We start from the raw sequence: 23,024 nt of genomic DNA on the forward strand, positions 1-23,024 counted from the left end.
AGGATCTATCTATCTATCTATCTATCTATCTATCTATCTATCAGGATCTATCTATCTATCTATCTATCAGGATCTATCTATCTATCTATCTATCTATCTATCTATCTATCAGTATCTATCTATCTATCTATCTATCAGTATCTATCTATCTATCTATCTATCTATCTATCTATCTATCTATTTATCTATCTATCTATATATATATATATCTGACGGACGACTGCGTTCAACGTCAATTGCACTTTCGATACACAATAGTATCGTAGCTGGAGGATTCCATACGTATTCAGGTGTGAATACTAGGGAATCGCTGGCGGCATCTAGTATCGCCGGCGACGGATGGAGACGCAGGACGTCTTGGATTGTACGGACTGTTGAGCAGAGAACCCTGCAGCAGTCGTACCCGTACAAATCAAATCAGTACACGATACCTCATAGGCATGATTATATTTTCGTCTTTTTTTTGAAATTTGTCGTTGTCGAGTAATCGATCAGCAATGAACGACAGCCAACAAGCGAACATCAAGGACGTACCTCTAGGACCGTAGGTGCTATATTGGCTAAAATCGAATACCTACTGACTGAGACCACTGTATCAACCTCGCAGACGACGGTCCGGTCGAATTGTTGATTATGCAATCATACTTTAATAACCACTAATGTAAATAATACTTTACAGACATCACTGGAAATTGCCGACACTGAGAGATAACTAGGAAAGCGGTAATAAAGAAAGGGTAAACAGTAAACGTCGTACATAATCCTCATGTACTTCGCATCTGATAAATTAAAGATTACTTGTAACATCATCTCAATACGTCCACGTCGGCCGAGCCCGTTGGCTGGCAAATAGCCTTAATAACAAACGACGCTACGTCTGTTTGTCTGTTACAGCTGACCCTGAGTATCTACCTTATCTAAAGTTAGCTACTGTATCTAAACCTGTTTCTAGGAGAAAAAAAAGTAACATGTTATGCAACGTTTTTCTCTGATACGATACGTCACCCATTGTATTGTTTAGACGGCCAGTGACATTCGGCACAAGCCATATGATAACTGCTTTAGTGCTGATGGCTTTGTATTGACTCTTAGTTTGTAAGCAAAATCAAATAAACGGTTTAAAATTATTTTCATCTTGATGTAGGTATTAGGAGAAACAGCCATTATACAGATTTTTACCGTCCTAGCCACATCATCTAACAATCTCGACTATGGTGTTAAACCTGCCAGCAGAACTGTATCTTTAGTGATTACTAAGTCATAATCATTTTAATATCAAAAACGATTGTTATCTATGTTTGAGAGTTCTTACATTAAATCGATAGGGAAAAATTATTCTATTTAATTCATTTAACATATTTAATACTTAATTGTATGTTTTATATAATTGACTACAGGGAAGTTTATGGCGAAATGGGCAGCTATTTTATTTCTATTTTTCTGCTCCTATTTTCCGCCTTAAATCAGCTGTCTATGCTTTTTGGAAGATGCTATCGATTTAGACGAGCGTACAGTGGAACCATGTGGAGCGTGCCTGCCTGCCTGCCTGGCAGAAAGAATCGGTATAGCCTGTAACCTCTGGTCTCTGGTCAGTATTGCTAATGAAGTGCTTACGCCATCGAATCGGTTAATTCGCTCGTTCACCTAGACTTCAAAGCGGTTCTTTTGCCTTTCTCCTCAAACTCCTTTTCGGCCTTCGTAACGGTCAATCGTTCCTTTGCCCTACTTGGAGTATCTCACTTCTCCACAGCAGGCGAGCTCCGCAGACTCGTTCTTCCCTGTGAAAAGCAATGACGTCTTCATCTAGTCGAGCGACGTTTGCTGCAATCCCACCGAATTACCCCTCTTTCCAACACCGTTTCAGGCCACGTAGCGATGAGGCTTATAGCTGGAGTACGCCCACACAATATCTGCCAATTGTGAGGGTTCTATAAGGTGACGGGTACGGGACTGTTATCGATAATAAGGTTACTTATGGGGTCTCTAGACTCGGAAACCGCAAAACAACGAAGGGCGGTGCGACCCGACAAAACGATGCAGTATATTGTCAAATCTTAGGATCTTCTGCTGGGCAGAAAAGTTAACTGAGTGACTGGGTTTAGCCTACCAAAGGCCCTCGCTGAGGTAGAACACGATAGCAGTGCACTCCGACGCAGTGTAATATCTAATCTATTTTTCATACCATCAAACTCAATACGAATGAGTATCAGAATGGGGCGAGGATGTATTGGGTGTGTCATAGCGAGAAATTACTAAAGCGGAAACGATCTGTAAACGCCTGTGTGATCCAACTATGCTGAACGCTAGGACATAAATGATGCCACTTTGTAAAGCTCATAATAATGCGCTCCCACGAAACCAAGCTCACTCTCAAAAACATAACGGTATAGATGTTTTCATCGCAAAATTAGCGGTATCCGAACAAGTGCCTCAAAAAGCACGACCAGCAACAGAGAAAAGCGCGAGATTAGTGGGTCTTACTGCAGCTAAGAAACGATTGATACTCTCAACGTTGCCGTACCAAATGCTTCAGAAGCCGGACCTGATGTCCGCAAACAGGATACTCTTTTTCAAGTGAAATTTGATAGACCGGCGTCATAAAACGACGGTGGATAGGTCATACAATATAACAGGCAAAGTAAGGAAAGCAGGAGATAGAATAGTTCCTGCATTTATCATAGGCATGCCTGCGCATAAATACGCAAGTCGCAACTTATCGACGCAAAAATTCTAAAGCTTATTTGTTGTTGCATATAATCACAAAAGCTTTTCTGATCTACATAATATGTTCAGTATCATAAACGGCGGCTGGCGCTGTTAACGCATAGCCTTTGGAGACATTTGCCTCCTTTGATGTTTATCCGTGGCCTCAATACCAACCACCAATTATTCATCGGTATTAATTGTTCTTTGGCCGTAGGCTGTAGCAGCACAGGTGGCTGAGGAGACGCTCGAACCGCGAAGGCTGTTGAAGCCATGGTGTTAGTGGCTTCCAGCGGTAATACTTGGAAGGGTCGCGCCGGCGTCTCGTCCTCTCCATTCGGCTCGCGGTAGGGACCTCTTTAAGGTCTGTGAAGGTAGTCCGGTTTGCAGCACGGGAGGCTCGACTTGGTCTGACGGCCGCTGTCGAAGGAGAGACCTGAGTGCGATCATCCGCATGCAGATGATCAAGGCGACGTCAATTATCTTTCTTCTTCGCCTGTTTGACAACGAGGCAAAGAACAAGCGGCCTACCGTCACGAGTTACGGCAGTGTCGCTGCGAGAAACCAAGGAAGTTTCAAGATACGAAGCCAACAGGGTCGGCGAGAAGCTGAACAGGGTCAGGTAGGACCCGTGATAGACCGTAAAGACGAAAGATTCCATTGGCTCGTCCCGCTTTTCGCACCAATATCTTCTACCATTCATCCGTTTCCTTTTACCCCATCCTGTGAAGGCTTCGTATCTCCGCAGGCCAAACGGAAAAATCGAGCGAATAAGGGACGCCTAGCAACATATATGTAGAGCAAGTGAAGTATCGACGGAGTAATGGTTTTGTTAACGGCAGATTAGTTTGAAGATTTGATTGCATTCATAGGACGTGATATTTAATACAAATAATGACAAGAATATTATTCATCAGGACAAACTGCTTCGTTTTCGGCATTCAATTAGTCTAGTTGATCGCATAAGTTCCTATCACTTTATTGTCTACCAGTTGCAGAGAAACCGATGCAGTCGTAATTATTTTACTCGTATCTCTATTCATTCACGGAACCTTTATTAGTTGTTTGTCGTCGTCGTCTCGTCTTTTGACGTGTTATTACACACACAAATCACTATCATCAACAACATCTGAGGGCAACGGAGCCTGGGCCCTTTTCTTCATTTCACTTCGAGCCGATAGATGGTTCACTTTTTAGAAGCCTTGCTTTTAGAACCAATGCTTCGGGCAACTTTTTTCCGTGAGCAACATCGACATTAAATGGAGTGTGCCGTCAGTGAAAACGAACGTCAGGCAAAAGGTCACATCTTCCTTTTCGATTGGTTTATTCTTCCAGTTCGCGGGCCAAAACGAACTTAGAGAAGAAGCACCGTGTGACCGATTTTTGACTTGGTAGCCCATCCAGTACGCGTGCACAAAGGGAAGAAGAAAGATCCTGCGGTGTGAAAACAGACGGGGAACATGGCTGCTCGAAAATGGAAGTACCGAATGCCTCGAAACATTCGGGTCCATTTTGCTGACTTCTGCTTCTGTCGTTTTTCGACAAATTCTTTGTCTTTGATAGCACTTCAACATTTCTGCAACTCACTACTAGTTTGAAGAGTCCATACACGCAATGACTTGCGACGAGCAACAAATTTGTGCTAGGAGACTTGTAGGAAATGTTAGCTGAGATAGGAATTACAGTAGGGCGACAAAGACGTCCTAGATAAACGAGTGCAGTTTTCTATTTGGGCGCTTACGTGCTAGACCCCGATGCTTTCGCAGTAAATGGTTGACTTTTCTATGTTATGTGTGTCTCCCCAAGATGTTGCATGCGTGAATCGTGTCGATATAGTGCGACACGTATAGCACAGTAATCATGGTAACGTTTAGTTGAAAACTTCGTCTGATGATGAAATGAATGATTCGACCCGCCGTGTGCACTAATGTTAGATGTGACCTGTTGCTTCAGTCCGCGGCGATACATGTGTACAGAATTATAGAAAGCAAATTAGAATATAGGGTTCATATAGAAAAAGGGACCAATACGAAAAGTAAGCTATATGAATAATATTTTTCAAAATGACCGCGTCACTTTTTTCGCTCAAATGCTCCTTCACTGGTAAACTTCGTTCTATGTGCACTTTGGTACGTTGCATCCTGATTAGATCCTAAGTCACTGCTGAATGCTATCGTGTGTCCAAGCAGGCAGGAGTGAACAAGACGGCACACGGTCGAGTACTCCTTCGTAGCACGAGACATGTTGACTCGTGTGTGTACGGGGTATAAACATGATTTCGCCGATACTAGCATAATCAACATGGGTGATACTGTGCAAAAAAGGCTTTACGAATTAGCAAAGCCATTAGCTAACTTTCCCGGTCACTTCAGAGTCCAAACTACATCCACTAAATGGACCAACGAACCTCCACGAAGCAGGTCCAGCTAGAAGTTGAGTACTCGATACTCACCGCTTTGCTATGAAATGGCATAATGTTCTGTTTTCATAGGCACTAAAATAATTTAAAACGTTTAGATTGTCTAGCGAACTTCACATCATAGACTTGAAACAGTAAAATGTACATAGTTTACTTGCGTGCAGTCTTGCGTATATCCTTCAGCGGAGCTCATTTAATCTACATCCGATACTATCACAAATATTAGAAGTAGCTGTAAGACAAGCGCTCAAAATGTCTATCTAGGACTGAGAAATGAAGTGAATTATTTTTACGTCAGGAGAAGACAGTCGGCGCCCCCGGGTGCCGTTTTTTTTCTAACACATGTAGAACAGCTACACACAGTTACTCACTGGGTGCTAAAGGTTTTACGTTCGCCAGAATGCCCTCCGTATATTTTTGGCACGCCTTTTTATTCACTTATCTTATATTTATGTTACAGGATGATTTCATAAATCATGCATCTTGTTCGGGTCATGGAGAAAAAACCTAAATTGATAAATAATAGTTCAATTGGAAGGAGTTAAGAGAACTTTTGCTCCCTTAGACTCCTGCATAAGATGACAAGCAAGCAGCGATGATGAACTCTTCGTGCAGACTCATCGAAAAACTATACCACCTGCAGCGCCATACACACATGTAATATGTACGTGGCATACGTACGTGCTCCAACAACACCATAACGTGTACCTTACGCACATTATATTCTACTTGCTTATATATATACAATATAGATATTTCCCAATAAGCATGAGTGCAAAGTCGTTCCCGGTCGCCATAGGCTACGTGACGTGACAATGTTTTCTCGATGAATCCTCTTGTCGTCTTCCCTACCGCTGATCCCTATATGGTCAAAATCATGCCAAATTATTTCGAGAGACCACAAACATAACAATCACACTGAAGCAACGGTAACCCTGGCGGCAGCAGCCAACGGGGCCGTCGCTGCACTGCGTTAAATGTTGCCTAAAACGATTTAGTCTGCGGGTAGCTGTGGCAGGACAAGCAGTCGCTTTGCGTATCGTTATCCTCAATGCTGTGATGCTGGTTGGTATCGCGTGAGAACGATAAAATGGGCGAAGTGCAGACGGCTATTAGTAAACGTTAGGTTAGGTGACTGTTGAAGTGCATGTAAATGTAGAAGACAAACGCCGATCCAGGGAGCCGCCAGTGTCGTCGTGAAGTTACTAAGAGCGAACGCTGAAACTATGGCTAGTATTCATCTTGGCGTATCATATCACAATGGCCATCCTTAGATTGAGAAGCGCCTACATCTCAGTGAACGCAAAGCCAATTGCTAAGGGTGTTACGGACACGAATCGTAGATGAGGTGAGACGAGTGAAAATCTACCAATGAAGTATTCGATACAAGCACTAGTCTCTAACTTTTCGTTGTATACAACAAGGAGCCAAGGAGTTGTGAAAAAAACACCCGACTTTTTTGGTATCCTGTTAAAGAAAAAACTAAACAAAAACAAATACGTACAGTGGCTTTTGTGCAGAAGAAGCGCTTTAAAATATATTGAAACAAATAGAATATGATGTAAATGCAAAGAGTATGTAGATTGTAACCCATGCAATGTTTCTATTGCAAGACAACCGCATCCTTTTGGTTTGATACTGCGCTAACACAGGGTTAACCTGCTGAAGCATGTGACGGTTTTTTTATAATAGTAAATGATCTGCCCCGACATTCAGTTTATTTGACACTATAGGTCGTAGCTGGCGTGCATCAGTTCGGAACATTAAGCTGTTTCTTCACTCACTACGCTCGTTTGTTCCAATGTGTCAAATGGGTTTTTTTGCCATTTGTCCTTGATTGTCGATATTATGTCTATCAGGGATGAATCTCTATCACACCTAGTGGTAATCCCGTTATCTTATAACCTAAAAACAGTAACCAAGTATGTTGTACCTTTTTTGATGCGTACGGGAGTCCTTCTCGAAAAGTAACCTTTGGGTGATAACATCAACGAGTCTTCGCTTTTGAGAGGCCGTCTGCATCATTCGCTTCTTTCTGCAGACACATACAGAAACGTCTAAATCGAAGCCACTCTACTTTGTGTGCAAAGAGAAGAGACTTAGCCATGTGAGGCTTCTGAAGCCTGGACACAGTTCTTTCGCAGTCAGGCACCCTCAAGTGCAGAGGCCCAGGATGTTCGAAGGACGGCAAATACATAAGCAGACACACTACCTTCAACCTGCCATCGCTCAACACTGTTGTGCCCACCGATCCCAGCGGGTATCAGTGGGGTCAGTTGCTTATGGTCCATCACATATAACACGTAGCAAGTCCATCTGAGACGTCAAACTAAGCCAATAAATATCCGTCACCCCAAAGTTACTCCGTAGACACGAAACGTATTGTCCCCCCACACCGACGCGTATGTCAATGTTCCCACTGAATAAACCCGAATATGCCGTTCAGCGATTACTGCAACAACTTAGACAGGTTATGTTGGTGGCCATGGCATCGTTGGTGCCGTCGAAGTTCCTACTGCTATTCCACGATATTTTAATATAGGTCGGGACAAAGTCCCCAAACACACACAAATAAACAGTTCACATACGCACAATAAACCTCCGTTAAAGGTCCGCAGTCAGTTTCTTCGCGAATGGTAAACCCCCTTCCGTGATTGTCGTAAAAAAAAACTGAGTAAGGCTGTGTCAGTCGCTAAATTGCGTACATGCCCTTTCTTCGAAATTCGCATCATATAAAAGCCCTTCATACCTTAATCGTGGCTGATCGACAGTGAGGTGCAGATGGCACAGCAGCTAAAGCAAACGAAACGGGGCGGCCATGGGAAGCGGCAGTTTTCAATGTAACGGGTGCGAGGCGCGACGATACTTCGACACATAGACTAGGCGGGCTGACACGCCTCGTGGTATTACATTGAAATACAGTTGCTACTTGACGGCTATTACGGGCATTTCGGAGAAGATGAACATGCAGCAAGAAACGTAAACAACTACAATATAGACCGTGAGTAAATGTAAGCCCCATTGAGAGCAAAAAAAAGAACAGCTACTGACAGCTAAAAGACAGACAGGTAGAAAGTACGTGTGAATGGGACCGACAGACGATTTTCATCAGTTGTGCTTGTAGCTGAACTTCACAACATAATCGCCCCCTTCACTTCAGCTTACTCCGTGGCCGGCCTAGCTTAATTAATCATATTCCGACGGATATGATTTATTCTTCGAGACATATAAGATTAAATTAATTGTGGCTATTGATACGAATATCTGAAGTGTGATTTTCATTCGCCTCTTTGTCTTTCCACTTTCAGATAAATTACATGATAGAACTTAACATATACTTCACCGTAGTTTGACTAAGTGCCAGTAAAGGCTTCGGCATATCGCAGACGGTGCACGACCGAATATCTAGGCCTACCATAGGCGCCTTCGACATAAGCCAAAAACACTTCCGACATAACCGTTTTTAGGCAATGTTTTTCGAAAACTGCAGCCAGTCTAAGTGTGTTGCCTCAAGCTTTCGCAATGGTGCTCGTAGAACATTTCATTATCAAGCGATTAAGACCAACCTTTTTGCTCGACTATCCCATCATTAGAATCAGCATGCCTTCCTCCAATTCCATCTAATCAAGCTTAATAATCAAAAGGTATGCGATATATAATTAGCAATAAACCTTGGCTAGGAGACCTTCAGCGCACAAGAGGCTAGAAGCAAGAGAGAGGCTTCGTTTGCACCGTTGTTATTATTACATGACCGTGTTATTTTTCCACAAACAGTTACCGTTTGTGGGTTACCCTTTCATTCAGAGAGTTGCCTTCGATAAAGGCACGGTATTACTGTAGAAGATTCCTGTTCTGGCTCACACACTATAACTTTGAACGAAATTTCGAAGAGACCTGTGGCGTCGAAAAGTTTTATTGCATCTTTATCTTGCGACGTCAGCTAAACAGACTCAGCAAGCGTTACCGGCATAGATCATGGTCATCGATGGTGCAAAATATAAGCAAACGAAAGTGATTCCCTAGGGGAGCATCATAGGCCCTACGTCATCGTACTATGAGTTAAGACGAATAGGCACCATTAGTTTAAGTTACACTTTGTGTCCATTGTGACTTCTGTCTTATACAATGCGAGTGAATCAGTCGGAACCGTTTGATGGTCAGCGGAACCTATGGGCAGAACAGCAGGTGTAAAAAACAAGGCTTTCTGACTTGTTGTTTAACTTGTCTTCGGTTCAGCGAAAACTCTGACCCGACGATGAAACAAGCAGCTTCATATACAAACGAAATATCGAATGTATGATTAAAGTCTAATGCAATTGAAACTAACAATAGATAAGTCGAAGTTTGTTAAACGTTCTACATTTTTAGTTCCAGGTCTTTTCCGACTCAATAATCGGGGCTTAAATAAAAAAAACGAAAAAAAAAAAGAGAGGGGGTTACTTAGCGGTCGGTATACGTCTAGTAACGGAAAAAATCAATTCACTTTATTTATTTCACATATATCTATTATGAACCAGATGACTTTATCGTTCACAATAACCGTCTATTACCTAGAGCTACGATACATATTTTCGTGAATTGAATTTTGCCTAAGAATTGGTTGTGCCTGTTTGAGAATTGAATTGGACGGATTCTACGGAAAAACAGTGTGAATAAGTTAACTGTGTGGAGTACGATCGTGTTGACGTTTTTAAGCGGACGTAAATAAAGCTTACTCGGCCATAATCGGCCAATTGGTCCTGACTGCAAAACCGCATTTTCTCTCGTCGCTCATCTATTTTCGAAGTTAAGCAGTAATTTGTTTTCAGGAACCACACTTTTCTATGTCTCACCTGAATCCTTATGTGAACTGGGGACCAAATTGGGGGGTAAGTGTTAAAAAATTTCCGTAGCTTTCCAATGCTTTAGTTTTCAAAGGTTGCATGAATACTATAGATATAAAGAGATACCAAAGCTTATTTTCAAACCAATCGTTCCTCAGTTCAAAGAAATGTAAAACGAGGATGTTTATTCCTGGACGACGAGGAAAACGAGGATGGACAAGAATGTCCATATAAATTTTAAATCGTCGACTAACAGAAAAATAGATACTTTAATTTAATTTTTTATACTACTTAATTGGGAAGGTTCAACTGCATATAGATAGAAGGGATCGTTAGTAAAATTTTCTACGTGTAGAATATTTTCCACTCTTCCTGATCGCTATTTCAACCCCGACCCATGTTGTATCGACAGGACTTCAGGGGTCAAAGTGGACGTTTGGACCTTGCTAACTATTCCGATAGGCATCAACGATTTTCTTTACTGAACTCTTGAGGAGCCGGTGACACGCTTAACGATGTTTAAAAGAACGCAATATAGACTTAAAGTGCGTGATTTTGACAGACAGGATCCAACCGACCGATGGATTGCCGTCTACTGCTTCGAAATCTAACAAATCATTATTTATTTCTTCCTCTACCTTTATCAGGTAGATACACAAATTGAATGTATAGTAGCTTAAATTATATTACAAATCTTGCCACCCCGACAGCTTGTAATGGTAAATTTCTGGTAAAAAAAAAACGGTAAAAAAGTGGCAATGGCCAAGATTCTTACAATTGTGCACTCACCTGTTTTTATAAGAAATTTGTATTTCATAATCACTTTCCTTCTGCTAACGAATTTGTCCGTTTAGCCTAGATAAACGCTATTTTTCCAAAATCGATTCTAGAAATGAGCTTGGGCATACATGCGCAATACATGATCTATATTTCCGTTGAAATCATTAGGTGCCTAAGGTACGTTCATTAAAACTAGACTAATCTACTTTTCGTATGTATCTCGTGTAGCCGCTATTCCTTTGTGTGATATATGTCCTGCCCGTAGATAACATATAGCCATAATAATCATCGCGTATGAGAACTCGTATGCATGTCTGTTTGCCAAATTTCACGTGGAAACAGAATACATGCAAGATAAACTTATCGGCAAGAGGCGACGAGCGACTAGGCAAAGGAATACAAGAGGAAAAGTGATATCACTGCGGTGGCCCACTGATGGCATGCCAGTATCTCAGGCTCAGTAGCACTCGCCTCTACATATATACAAATGCGGCAGCGTGAGTATCTACCAGTATTGTATAGTGATGGCACGTGGGCAAGAAGTAATTTTGAAACAGAAACCGATTCCAAGCAGCAATAACCACAAGAGCCGTAGCAGCAGCGCAACTGTCCAGTTGGCTTTGTACCTAGGTCTAGCCTAGACCAGCATCGCCCAGTCGAACCTGCAGTCGACCCTGACCCTTCGGCCTTCCGACCGGACTCTGCAGCAACACCGACGCTTACTAGGCTACGATGTTGGTTTGCCCTTCGCTATTCGCGGGTCGCCTCCCATCCAGTTTTACTTTTTGCTTCCACTGTAAAATAGCTGAGCTGGTGAACACTGGACAGGATTGGGGCTACATTGCCGCATCGCCAAAGTTTCGCGTCCACTACCCATCGTTCTTTTATGCCGGTATCTCAGCCACTGTTCAGCCAAGCGCGTCTTCAAGGGACCCAACGTCCCACGCCGCGGAAGCTCTATCGCAGCTTGGCAATGAATTTGCCTCCAGATCTGGGTTGAAAGAGGTGGGACAGGCCAGTCGAGAGTGGGGTAGTTGTCGCCTTTTTACGGTAAAATTACACTCCCTCCATTTGAACTATCCACTAGTCTGTCACATCTTACGATACACATCCGTACGGGCTGCACGGACACACTACCTAGCATATATGCATCAACAATACAAGCAGAAAGAAATTGAAGATAAACGTTTCGGCGAGACAATCGATTCGTTGACTAGCTAGGCCACCGATTCGCAATCGGTCCATTAATCGTTGGCCACTAAGTAGCCAGAAGATAAATAGTGAATAGGGTGATTTTGATTCCGTAGTGATCTTTCGTAGAAACAGAATGAAGCTGCGATAATTTACACATCTAACAATAATCATTAAGTTCGTTCTGCAAGCGAGGGGCAGCCTTGGGCAAGGCCCTCTGTGTGTAGTATAGTGTAAATGTCTGTGTCTACATGTGTGTATGCCGGGGACGTTTAGGAAGTAGCGTCTCACTGACACGGCGTTATATTCAATAACTTTATTGCTTGTTACAAATGCTATTGTTAGGTGGCCATGTAAATGTGGGATGATAGCAGTGCTACACACCGCGCACACATGGGAGGAAATGTGTGACCAGCAGACGCGCGATATGTACCGTCTGTTGCACATGTTACGCCGTACGAAAGACTGTTCAATACGATGTTTATATTATACGATATTCGGTAATAGGACGTAATCAAAGCTGTGAAGTATATATTTTAATGGACGACGCTTGTTACCTAGACGTTTACTCCTAAGTTAAGCGTAAGTGCCATATTTTGTAGGCTCGTAGAATATTTATCCTCTATTTAGTTTAGTAATTAAAGGAGCTCGAACTAGTTGATAGTTATTCTATTATTAAGTAAATTATTGCCACTGTAATCTGTGCCTTTTTGTTTTCTTGCTTGCTTTTGTTTCCTGACGTCTCAGTTGATTTATCGCCTATATTATTTGAATAGATTTTGCTTGTGTTCGTATCAGAGTGAGGTGACCTGGGTCACCATTGATGATCTGCCGCTCCGTATCTGTAAATCGCAAGCAGGTTGACAAAGTCGACTATGTCACATAAAAAGAAGGATGTACAGACGGGCGGCCATTGGGGAAACTAACGGAATGCTTTTTGAACCGCTTCCACTAGGATTCGCTTCCTTTGTACGGATTGGCTTAAATCAGGATAACGAGAGTCAGAAGTTGGAGAATTTTTAGTGAAACCAACATTTTGCCTTGAACGTTCGTGCGTTTCGCTAAACTATCGTCCATAAACTGTGGGCTGGCCTGTGCTGTTTGTGCAGACAAACGTACAACAAACAATAATCGTTGTTGCAGAGACGACTTACGCGTGGATGTGCTGCATCTGAGAAGTAGAGTCGAATTGTCAGTACTGCATTGCGACCGATTTACAACTAATTTACGCTAAGGTGCAAACGATCACTGAGAATCTAGGCGTCACAATGACTAAACCTGCCCTTTTTCTTCAACACATCATCTGATTGCCCACGGCGAAGATAATTAACGCGAAATTATACTTCTTCTATTTCCGTTCATCGTTTAAATATGCCCTTCTTTTTTTGCTTATTGACAAGTTGTGTAATACGCATAAATCGTCATCGTCGTAGGGGAATCAATATAATTAATCTAATAGCAATTCCTCAGGTTCTGGATATTCTATATATCTGTGATCAGATCCTGCACTCGCTTGGCCAAACGCTGAGACTCCATTCGTCTGAGGATGATTTCAGTTGCAGTATAGTCCTCTCCAACATCAAGGCCCAAAGGGTAAAACTGGCGAAAGGGCAATTCGCCAGTCGACTAGAGTACTTCACACGATTAATTTCTATTGAAAAGAACAGCTTTTACAAGCTTTTTTATAATAGAAAATATAAGCAAACTGACTTAAGACTTACCCCAGCACGTGGGTTGGACGATATAATATATATTTATTAGTATCAAACAGCAATCTTTTGCCGTCGATGTTTTGAAAAGTACGGCTAAGTGCCCCTATATCGATGCATTTGAAACATCGGAAATTATATCACTGATTACTGCAAACGTTTTCAATCGTAGCTCCTGCCTGTAGCATTAGTTGGACTTGAGTAAGCCTTTTTACATGATTATCAGACTCCACTCGGCACACGAGTGACTATGATCGTTCTGTAGCTTAGATAGTACTACAACTCAGATAACCTCGTGTTGAGAAAGCAGCCAGAAGAACCAGCATGGAGTCTCGTCTTTCTAAAACGTCGTTGTCACACTGTTGCCAAATGAATTAGTCAGGTCGGCCCGGGTCCCGAACGCAGCTACAAGCGTCGACCATCGGTCGACGAGACACCAATGCCCCCTGCAGCTGCCCGTGGTAACAGTGGCAACGAGAATTCCACAATTCATAATTGACGCATGCGAGTCGTCTTCCTTTGCAGCATGCTACAAGAATGCCTCGTTGCTTATCACTGTCCGCGTGGCATACAAAAAACGTCGCGATCCCACGTGTCCTGCTGCTGCTGCTAACTCCCGCCTGTTCATTCCTCCTAGCCAGTCTCGAAGACCGAATAACAGACAGGAACAACGCTAACGGAACGTAATACGGAACTAACTGTCTCATACGAGCAGCTTTTGTAAATGAAATGTGTGCATTACGTACAACAATCATCATATTGACGATTGTTAACAATTTTGGGTAGGCAGACTGATAACGCTGAGAGAGAGAGAGAGAGGGAGAGGGGGAGAGAGCGGGAGAGAGGCATGCCAGCATCGTTTTGTGGTGGAGGTATTAAGTACGTTTTTGTCGACTGCCCTCGGTCGTTGATTCTCGCTTAGGGTCGGAAGGGACTTAAGGATGGTCGTAGGAGATCTGAGCTTCGGTGAGTCTGCATAAGATAGTATCAGAAAGTGAAGGGAGCTAGTGCTGTGAAGCGTAAGGCTATGATCGGTGGCTGTAGCCATGAAGTAAGAACAATCAATTAAAATTTGAATTTTCGATAAACGGCACATATGAATAAATTGGTTAGATTTCCACTATTTACAGGCAGTGCTTTAGAGCAGTGCTGGATGTCAAGTTTGAAACATATATTTATTACGCACACATCCATGCCTTCTTCTTGCGTTCTGGTTTAGAAGGCATCGATCTTACATTTGTTGTTGAATCTAGCATATAGCCCTAATACTATCCTATGAATGGTGTCGTCCTGTTGTTTAAAGATTGTGTACGTCGATGGACGACCGAACTGCTCGTCACAGCGTTGATCGGATACCGGCGCGCTCGCTCAGAATCCTCGTTTATGTTTTAAAGTTTTTCTATTGCCAAACAATCACCGAAGCAAATTGTCGACGGCCATCTGTTCGCCATAAAGCCCAATTTGGCACAATTGATAGCCTGCAAAAAAGTGATTCAAAACTAGTATTCGTAAAATTTTCGTGTATTTTTTTTTAACTAGACTAGCTCGTACTATTGGACACGTTCTGGTCCGTCATTATTTCGCAGCGGCGTAACTTCTCATCGCGTTCTGTCCACTTCAGATGCATCGTTTACTACGCCATTTAACATAGGCTGTACACACGAATTGTTATAACCGCCGGTAAACAATGATCCTTGATTTCACCGACAAGTACCTCTCGGCATAAGCAAGTTGGCATAAACAATAGTAGGATATCCAGCAACCCGTACAGGAGTGCAATAGAGAACATAGGATAGACCATATACGTGCTTGAATCAAATCAGGATGAGTTCGTAACTGCGTAACCAATTACTCCGTCTTTATATCACCTGGTCGCTAGTCAGACGCGAACGTTGGTCTGACCCTATGAGAACCACACGTTTGGCTGGCTGGCTGGCTGGCTGTCTGACACATCAGCGTCGATGTGCGTGGTGCGAATTCATTCTACACGGCGTGTCAATGATATATGAGTGCATTGACGTCGGCCGTTGCGTTGAGTTTTAGGTGAAATACAATAAAACTGTTTCCGTTTTTTTCGGAAAAGGACTTCGGCCAAAATTCGTGTAGTATGAAATCTCTGCCCATACGCCACTGTGCCTTATATAGCAGCAGCGAACCACACCTCACACAGTCACGAAGCGGCAGCAAAATGACCATGTTTAGACTGATTCTAACGATAGTCTACACACTCTCCCGAAAGAGCCAACCAGTAAAGTCAAATGGAAAGGACGTTAACAGCCCGACACGCCTATGCCGCATCGCCATGTTACGGGGTTTGCCCTCGAAAGCGATGTTTTTGCCCAGCGACTGAACTGGACTGGTCTCGTGGACACTCTCCGTGGCGCAAAAACTATTCAGGCCTCAAAGTGTACTGAACAGACGACAGACAAACGTATAATATCATGCCAGTTGAATGGCGGTCGTCATATTCTGAATGCATCGTGCCCCCGGAAAGCTCTGAAATGGCGCCGACGGCGAAACCGTGTGGATCTGCAGCCGTGAATCCCTAAAAGCTCTTTATATATGCTCTAACGTGCCACTGGAAACCGAAGTGTTTCGAGCCACATGTCAGCCCGTCTGCCAACGCATCTCTATGCAACCCCTAAGAGCGTGCCTTGAGTTTAAGGGGTGGACGGACAACCAGGGGGTATCAGGGCTAAGGACTAACGAGAGCACACCTTCGTCGCTCCCGTCGACAGACGAGTGCCGCTTGCCACACCGATTCGACGAGGCTGACTATACAGATAATCAGATTTGCGATTTGCATCAGTGACTGTAATGTTTCAGCGTTTCAGCAATAACAGCTTCAGCGATTTGGCAGTAGCAGCTGCTGTACCCAAGCCAAACATTAAAAACAGAAAACAAGGTTTTGATTAAAGCTCGACTTTAATAACAAGTGAATCTATATGGAATGATTTCGAAATAATTAAGCGTTACGCGACTTCGCGTATATATCTGTAAATGTTTGCGTGTATGTGTGTGTGTGCATAGAGGTCTAGTGGCCGGTAGACGTGTTGGACTCGTCTGTGCCTAAATAGTAATACATGTCTGACTTTGGTGGAGACCAGAGTGCAAGAAATAAGCTAATTTTAGCTAAACACTTGTAAGATATCATGGCAGGCCATCATAGAAGTCACAGGCTAGTTGTAGCTAAGGGTCTGCGTATCTGAATATAAATGAAGTACTTAGCTGATCATACTTATAAAACTTTTCACTGTTATAATGACTAGCGACCTGGTTAATGCAGCCGATGGTTGTGGCGAGCACTTACATAGAAAACGTCAGCAGATATAGACATAGTTCTTTGAAAGCTCTGTTATCTGGCATTGGTTGGCATAAGAGCAGGAGTGCGCTGAGATACAAAAGTATGCCACGACGCGGACTACCCGTTTAGCCCGAAGAATCCTTTACGGCCTCCAGCTCCAATGTATCGTTACATATTGAGGTGGTAAGGTACAGCCTCTGTGTTTTAGGTCCGGTAAGAACGTCAGGCATTCCATTAGACGGCTCCTTCCCAGCACGAAACGAAGTGTTTCTATGCCCGATTCGAACCCAGCCCACAACACGTTTCTAAGATTAGCAGGCAAAATCGTTACCCACCAAGCCATCGCGAGTACATAACTGATGTTGACTGAGCATCTCCAAATCAACGTTTCAACTTACTCAATGTCATTTTATTGAAAAAACACATCCACTAATATGTTTCTTAGAAATTTGAACGCTACTGCGATCGGACGTTGTTGATAGGTCTTAACATCCTATAACTTCCAGGGCACCCAGTTTAAATGGCGCATGTAGTCTCAGCTTGACATCTATTCTGACTAATAGTAATAACAGCAATTATAACAATGGCATGACTTTATCTCCCGCAATTTTCTACGGAACAATAGGAACGCGTACGCCATCACGCGCCGGATAGCGACGTCAATCATACAGTAGTGCTTATTGGTTTAACTGTTTTCAATTACAATCTTAACTTTGCAATCGTCAACAACAAACGCTTTTGGCCTATTGGGCCGCTCCGCAGATAATGAACCCTAACGCGAGCAGATTATAAAACACTTTTCCAAAGCAGCATACCATCACCAAAAAAAATAAATAAATAAATAAATCCGCTAATATGGTGCTTCGGGCTTCTGAATAAAACATTAACTGGAATTTACGTTGAATTCTAACTCTAATCCTACGATAGACCACTAGATCTTCTTAAATCGAGTTGGCCACGCAACGATTAGCATATAACCGCTCCTTAGTCGATTATGCTTTTGAGCTTCTGACAAGCCACAAACATTTGAGCCAATGCTTTTCTTCAATCCCTCAGATCTCACAAAGGCGGACTCGAAATTCACAAGCTACTTATACTGTATCTCGTGTTATTCGTTCACTATGATCATACGTAATAGGAAATCGAAAAGGAACAGAACGTAATTTACGGCAAATCTTATTCCGCTTCTTCTAAGCACCAGAAGCTGACCTGTTAGCATCCTGGATTAGTACGACGATGCGACGAAACTACAATGGGATTCAATGGGAGCAGCCAATGTCATTGTTGATAGATGGACCGTGCTGTCGTCTGACGGTGCAATTAAACGGGTGGACCGCTGTGATGGGCCCCGGTGACCAGAATTTCCGTCAGTGTATCATCACATCATGAATCCCGCCACAGCATTTAAGACGCCTACGACCTCGCAGAACATCGCTAGAGCATCAACAATGGTGACATGTAGAAGCTAAGAAAGATAAATAGCAATAGATCTGATTCGCCACCCGGTAGTGTTTTGCGTTGCCTCCATAGACACAGTTAACTGTTTGAACAGCAAATGGATCGCAGCAGCAAATCCCGGACGAATTTTACGTGCCCGAGAAGATCCCTAGTTGCTTAGCGCGTGCCGCCATTAGGTCGAGGTCGTCTGTAGAGCTATACCGAAACAGGTGCAGTGAAAACTCGATAACGGCGAGGCGAACTCGGGTGCGTTCAGGTCACTAGTGTTTTGGAAAGGTTGGAAGAGTGAACGAGAAAGAGAAAAATCAAGGGATTTTAGTGGAACTGCTTAGCGTTAGTTGTGCGACAGAAGGTTTTGATGAACCATACTATCGCCTGTCGGTTGGGCCTTAATGGGCAATGAAAAAAACAACCAGCTGTCGTCCTACAGCTAAAACAGGCCAGGGCGAGAGCTGCTACTTCTACTGCAGCTGGATCTACCTTCTAAGTCCGTGTTAAAACTCGCTGTTAGTCTCAATCGTCCGTTAAAGGTGGGTCTGGATGGAACTGGGTCCTAGGTGGGCCGGTCTTAAGGCGAACTTATCTTATATCTTCCTAGAGAGTTAAACGCAGCGAGTGGGTTGGAGGAACGATCCCGATGGCTTTGAGGGATAATTAAATCAATAGGATAGCTGAGTTTATAACGACAAAGGACGTCTAGGGCAGTCCGGGAGGCAGATTCGATGTGGACTCAAATGGGTTAACAAATCGACAGATGAACATTTGATAGTTTCGGATTTTGCGTGAGATGTCTGTGTCGCTAAGTGGAACCCGTGACAATTCGCAGGGAACAGATGTAATATTTTTAATGATAGATACTTGTTATATAGTTCTTACCTACATCTTCGGAAACAAATGGCTCACTCTCAACCGAAGGCGTTTGGTAAAGTCTTAAGATATGAACAGACAATATGAAAAGCGATGAAAACAACCAGCCATCGTTAGAATTAAAATGTTTTATTTTTTGTTTACATATATTTTGTTCGTTTATGTTTTGTTTGTGCCATTGTATAAACGTATTCTAGGTTTAAGAGCGGGTAATTTGGAAACCACGAACCAAGTGAAGCGTAAGCTTCTTTGAGGAACCCCACATAGGTAACCTAATGGGCTAAATGATAGATGGCAGAAGGTAAATCACCAAATGGTTTTTCAACTACACAGCACAACTGATTTTATAGCAGACCCATTACAAAAATGTAAACTTTGCCAAAAGCTAAACAAGCACATTAGGACTCTCTTACTGTTGCAGTTGGACGATCAATACTGTCACACACGTCACGATATTGCCCAGCATATCTTGCGCTCGTATCCCCACTAAAATAATATGAACCACAAACCCCTCCATTGCCGATGAATATACGAGGGACAAATTCGATTTTCCTTGGTACCATCTTTGTTTACGCACTTCGCTCGCAGTGTAAAAACAGGTTGCCTTTATTATTTGGATTAAATCTCTATACGTGACTTGTTATGTCGTCATGACCTCATTTATTTGGTACTACCCGGCTTGTAGAATTAAATTCGTTTCTAATCCGTGTTTGTCTCAAAATATCAGTTTTAATTATTAAGAGCTGAATTACATGTTTTCGGCTTGTCGAGAGCTTATACACATAAACATACATAGCTGCCATCGTAATGATATATTCCCTATCGTTTACATGTCACTCCCATAGCGCTGCGTAGCACACCACGCATTGTAATGGCTTTACCTACGGAACGAAATATCCTACTGGATACTATAGGGTGCATCTTGATATCCACCCATACAACCCTGGGGATCCTTCGTACGCGGGAGTTTTACTAATGATAACTCGTACGCCGCACAGTGTGGTTGAACAATCCGCCCGAGGCTCGCCGGACTAATTCGTGCCAAAACAATTGTAAACTTATAGGTTTTCCAGCCATACAAAAGGGCGGTGAGCAATCCTAATTTTAATAAACGCCATGTAGGTATGTCTCGCACGCGTTCAGATACAAGGAGAAATCGATAGGCCTACTCACAGTGTAACAGCTGTGAAGAGGAAGGCCAAATTCGAAATACTACGGCTCTTTGTGTGAACTTTAAATCATCACCGTGTGCTTCTGTTGCGTAGCGTTTGAAATTTTACAACTTCAATGAATCGCTTGGGCTGTCTATACGTTTCTCGAGTCGCTATTTCTAAATAAACGAACCAAAAAGTACACGAAGATAAAGGCCAAGTCATCATTATGTTAGCACTGCAGTCAGCAATAACACGGTGCTGCCCAATGTATTTCTCCACGTCAACAATATATAGCCAACACCCTGCCAAGGGCATGACCCTTGGCACAGAATGTATGAATACTTCGTTGTTTCCCTCCGCGTATAACTATGGTCTTCATTGATAAAGCTAATCACATTGTAAAGGAAGTGCAATGGGCGTCACACCCCGGGGCCTCCTTCCCAACCTCCTCTGTTAGTTCCAACAGGTGGTTGAATTGTTCAGTAGGACTCTCACCAAATCGTTGAAATGGTACTCTTCAAAGGGGAATAGTTCCACCTAAATTCGACCTCGTACGTTTAACCATGTATTCATGAGATTGGTCATTCTATTGTAGATGTATCTTGAGTGCGCGTGGGTGAATTATGACGTCCTCAAAGTGTCATTTTTCTCTTTGTCCAATAATCTGACACGCGCTGTTTTGGCCGGTTGGGCAATTTGATGGCCTCGTAATCATCAACTCATCGACCATCGAGAGCTCCATGTGCATAGTCCACGGACGTTTCGTTCGTCCTCAGACGGATACGTACTTGATTAAACCGCACGTTTCCCCTCAAATTGACGGTATAACAGCTGAAACGATCGCTGAACTAAAACGTTAATCAGTCGTAGAAGAAATATTGCGCAAGTTAAGGATAATTAGTTAAACTTGACTAGTTAAACTTGTTACAATTGTAGCAGATGAAGTTACTTGTTAGAACGTACGCGAATCGAACGAATTATTCATTTAATGTCTACTCAGGCCAGGGCCAGGACAAGATCCCTAAGTAACTGTTTAGCGTAGAAATAGTTTGAAAAATTATGAAAAAAGATGTGTAATCATTTACCTCCCATTTAAGTTCGTTTTCAGACTTTGTTTGACTTTTCATTATAATCGTCTAAAGCGAGTCTTTTGGCAAGGAGCGTCGGTGCTATTGATTAATAGGAACTCGCTGTTGGAAAAGTACATTACGAACAGTACCTTTAAAATAATACGGGTTAATTAAAACAGTACCTAACTTCCTAGGAGAGGAACGAATAGGTCAAACGAAACCTAACAGGAGCATTTGCGGGTTTCAAGGCTTTTATAAAAGTAACTTATTCAGAAGAGCTCAGTAGCAAGACCTGCGTGTGTACAATCAGCGGGGAACTTATTTTCTCCTAAAAATGTGTTGTTCCATTTGTCTGCTGTTATCAATCGACACAAAATCATTGATTGACTCGTGTGCATAACAATTAGATTTATTAGGGAACGAACAAAAAGTCTTCATCTGGAAAGGAAAGCTTGAAAAAAGTGATGATAAAGCTAGAAAGATGCGAGGAATGCCCTTTCTGTGGACTCGAAGATCTAGCACAGGGCCGAATCGAGCCGTAAATACTTAATTGACGTGAATGATAGAATTGGCCATACGGGAGTCAAACGATGATGAATATGCTTTTTTATGTAATAGAAAATGTACATTTGCTCGATCAATTTTTAGATTATTAGACATATTAGATATCTACAAACAAACCGATGCAGTCTGAGGCTTTAGATGGACTGGGCAATATGGTAGGAGTGCCTTAATGTGTGTCCAGTGACCATCTATAATTAAGGACTAATAACTTTCCTAAAGGGCTACGTGGCTCTAGAATTACCCAACATAGCCAAATAGTCCCCAAAATTGTGACTTTAATTAAGAAGTACTTACCGAATAGGAGTAGGAAAGTTACCCTGAGGTCCCAAAGGGGCCCGAATGTTGTAATCTTCGCAGACATCGTACCATTAAGCAAGAGGAACAAGTCCTTGAAATTTTTACTCTCACTTAAAGGCTGGGTTATGTGTAAACTTCACTATTATGATCGGCACTTGTTGTTCTGTATTTGCTGTCGCTATTTCTCGGTCTGAGGATATGGTCGCACAGAAAAGTCGTTCCGATTTCACGTCATCCAAATTGAGCTGCTGCCGACATGGCGGCACGACAACGCTTGAACTTATGATTAACCTGCAGAACTTATTAACTGAATTGATCCTGAGTAATGAGTGTGTTCCTTCAAGAACCTGAGAGTTTATGAGGCCATTGACTATTACGTTGTTTTCTAATATGCCTAATCACATGGGGGTCAGCATTTCTGCCCTTGGCTAACTGTGCCAACTAACTTTATGCCGATTCAGCGTATCGGCTAGGTGCGCACCGAACATTTCCAATAACAGACTGCTGGCCGAGTAACAAAAAAAACTGCAACTCTGTTGTATACGAAAACGGTAACCGTTATAGTTTTTAAACAAGCCGTTCGGTATAGGTTTTTTACGCTTCCTGGGGCGAACCAGAAACTCCAGAAGGTTGTTCGTTCAAGCTGACTCGCTTGATGGCCAATGGTGGTAGTTTGCCAAGAGGT

At 42.7% G+C, this 23,024-nt stretch overlaps 1 protein-coding gene across 2 annotated transcripts in view; it reads right to left on the reverse strand.

The window, feature by feature from the left end:
• LOC111267555 (uncharacterized) overlaps window positions 1–22,806 on the reverse strand; it is a 76,454-nt gene extending 53,648 nt beyond the window's left edge. For both annotated transcript variants that reach the window (XR_002684705.2, XM_022845831.2), the window contains exon 1: window positions 22,337–22,806. Coding sequence is in view for 1 of the 2 variants with exons in the window: in XM_022845831.2 (XP_022701566.1) it covers window positions 22,337–22,403 (67 nt within the window). In the remaining variant the exon portion in view is untranslated. The remainder of the gene's footprint in view (window positions 1–22,336) is intronic.
• Window positions 22,807–23,024: the final 218 nt, after the last annotated feature.

The sequence above is a fragment of the Varroa jacobsoni genome, unplaced genomic scaffold (genome assembly GCF_002532875.2).
Source record: "Varroa jacobsoni isolate VJ856 unplaced genomic scaffold, vjacob_1.0 scaffold_1200, whole genome shotgun sequence".
Taxonomy (NCBI): domain Eukaryota; kingdom Metazoa; phylum Arthropoda; class Arachnida; order Mesostigmata; family Varroidae; genus Varroa; species Varroa jacobsoni.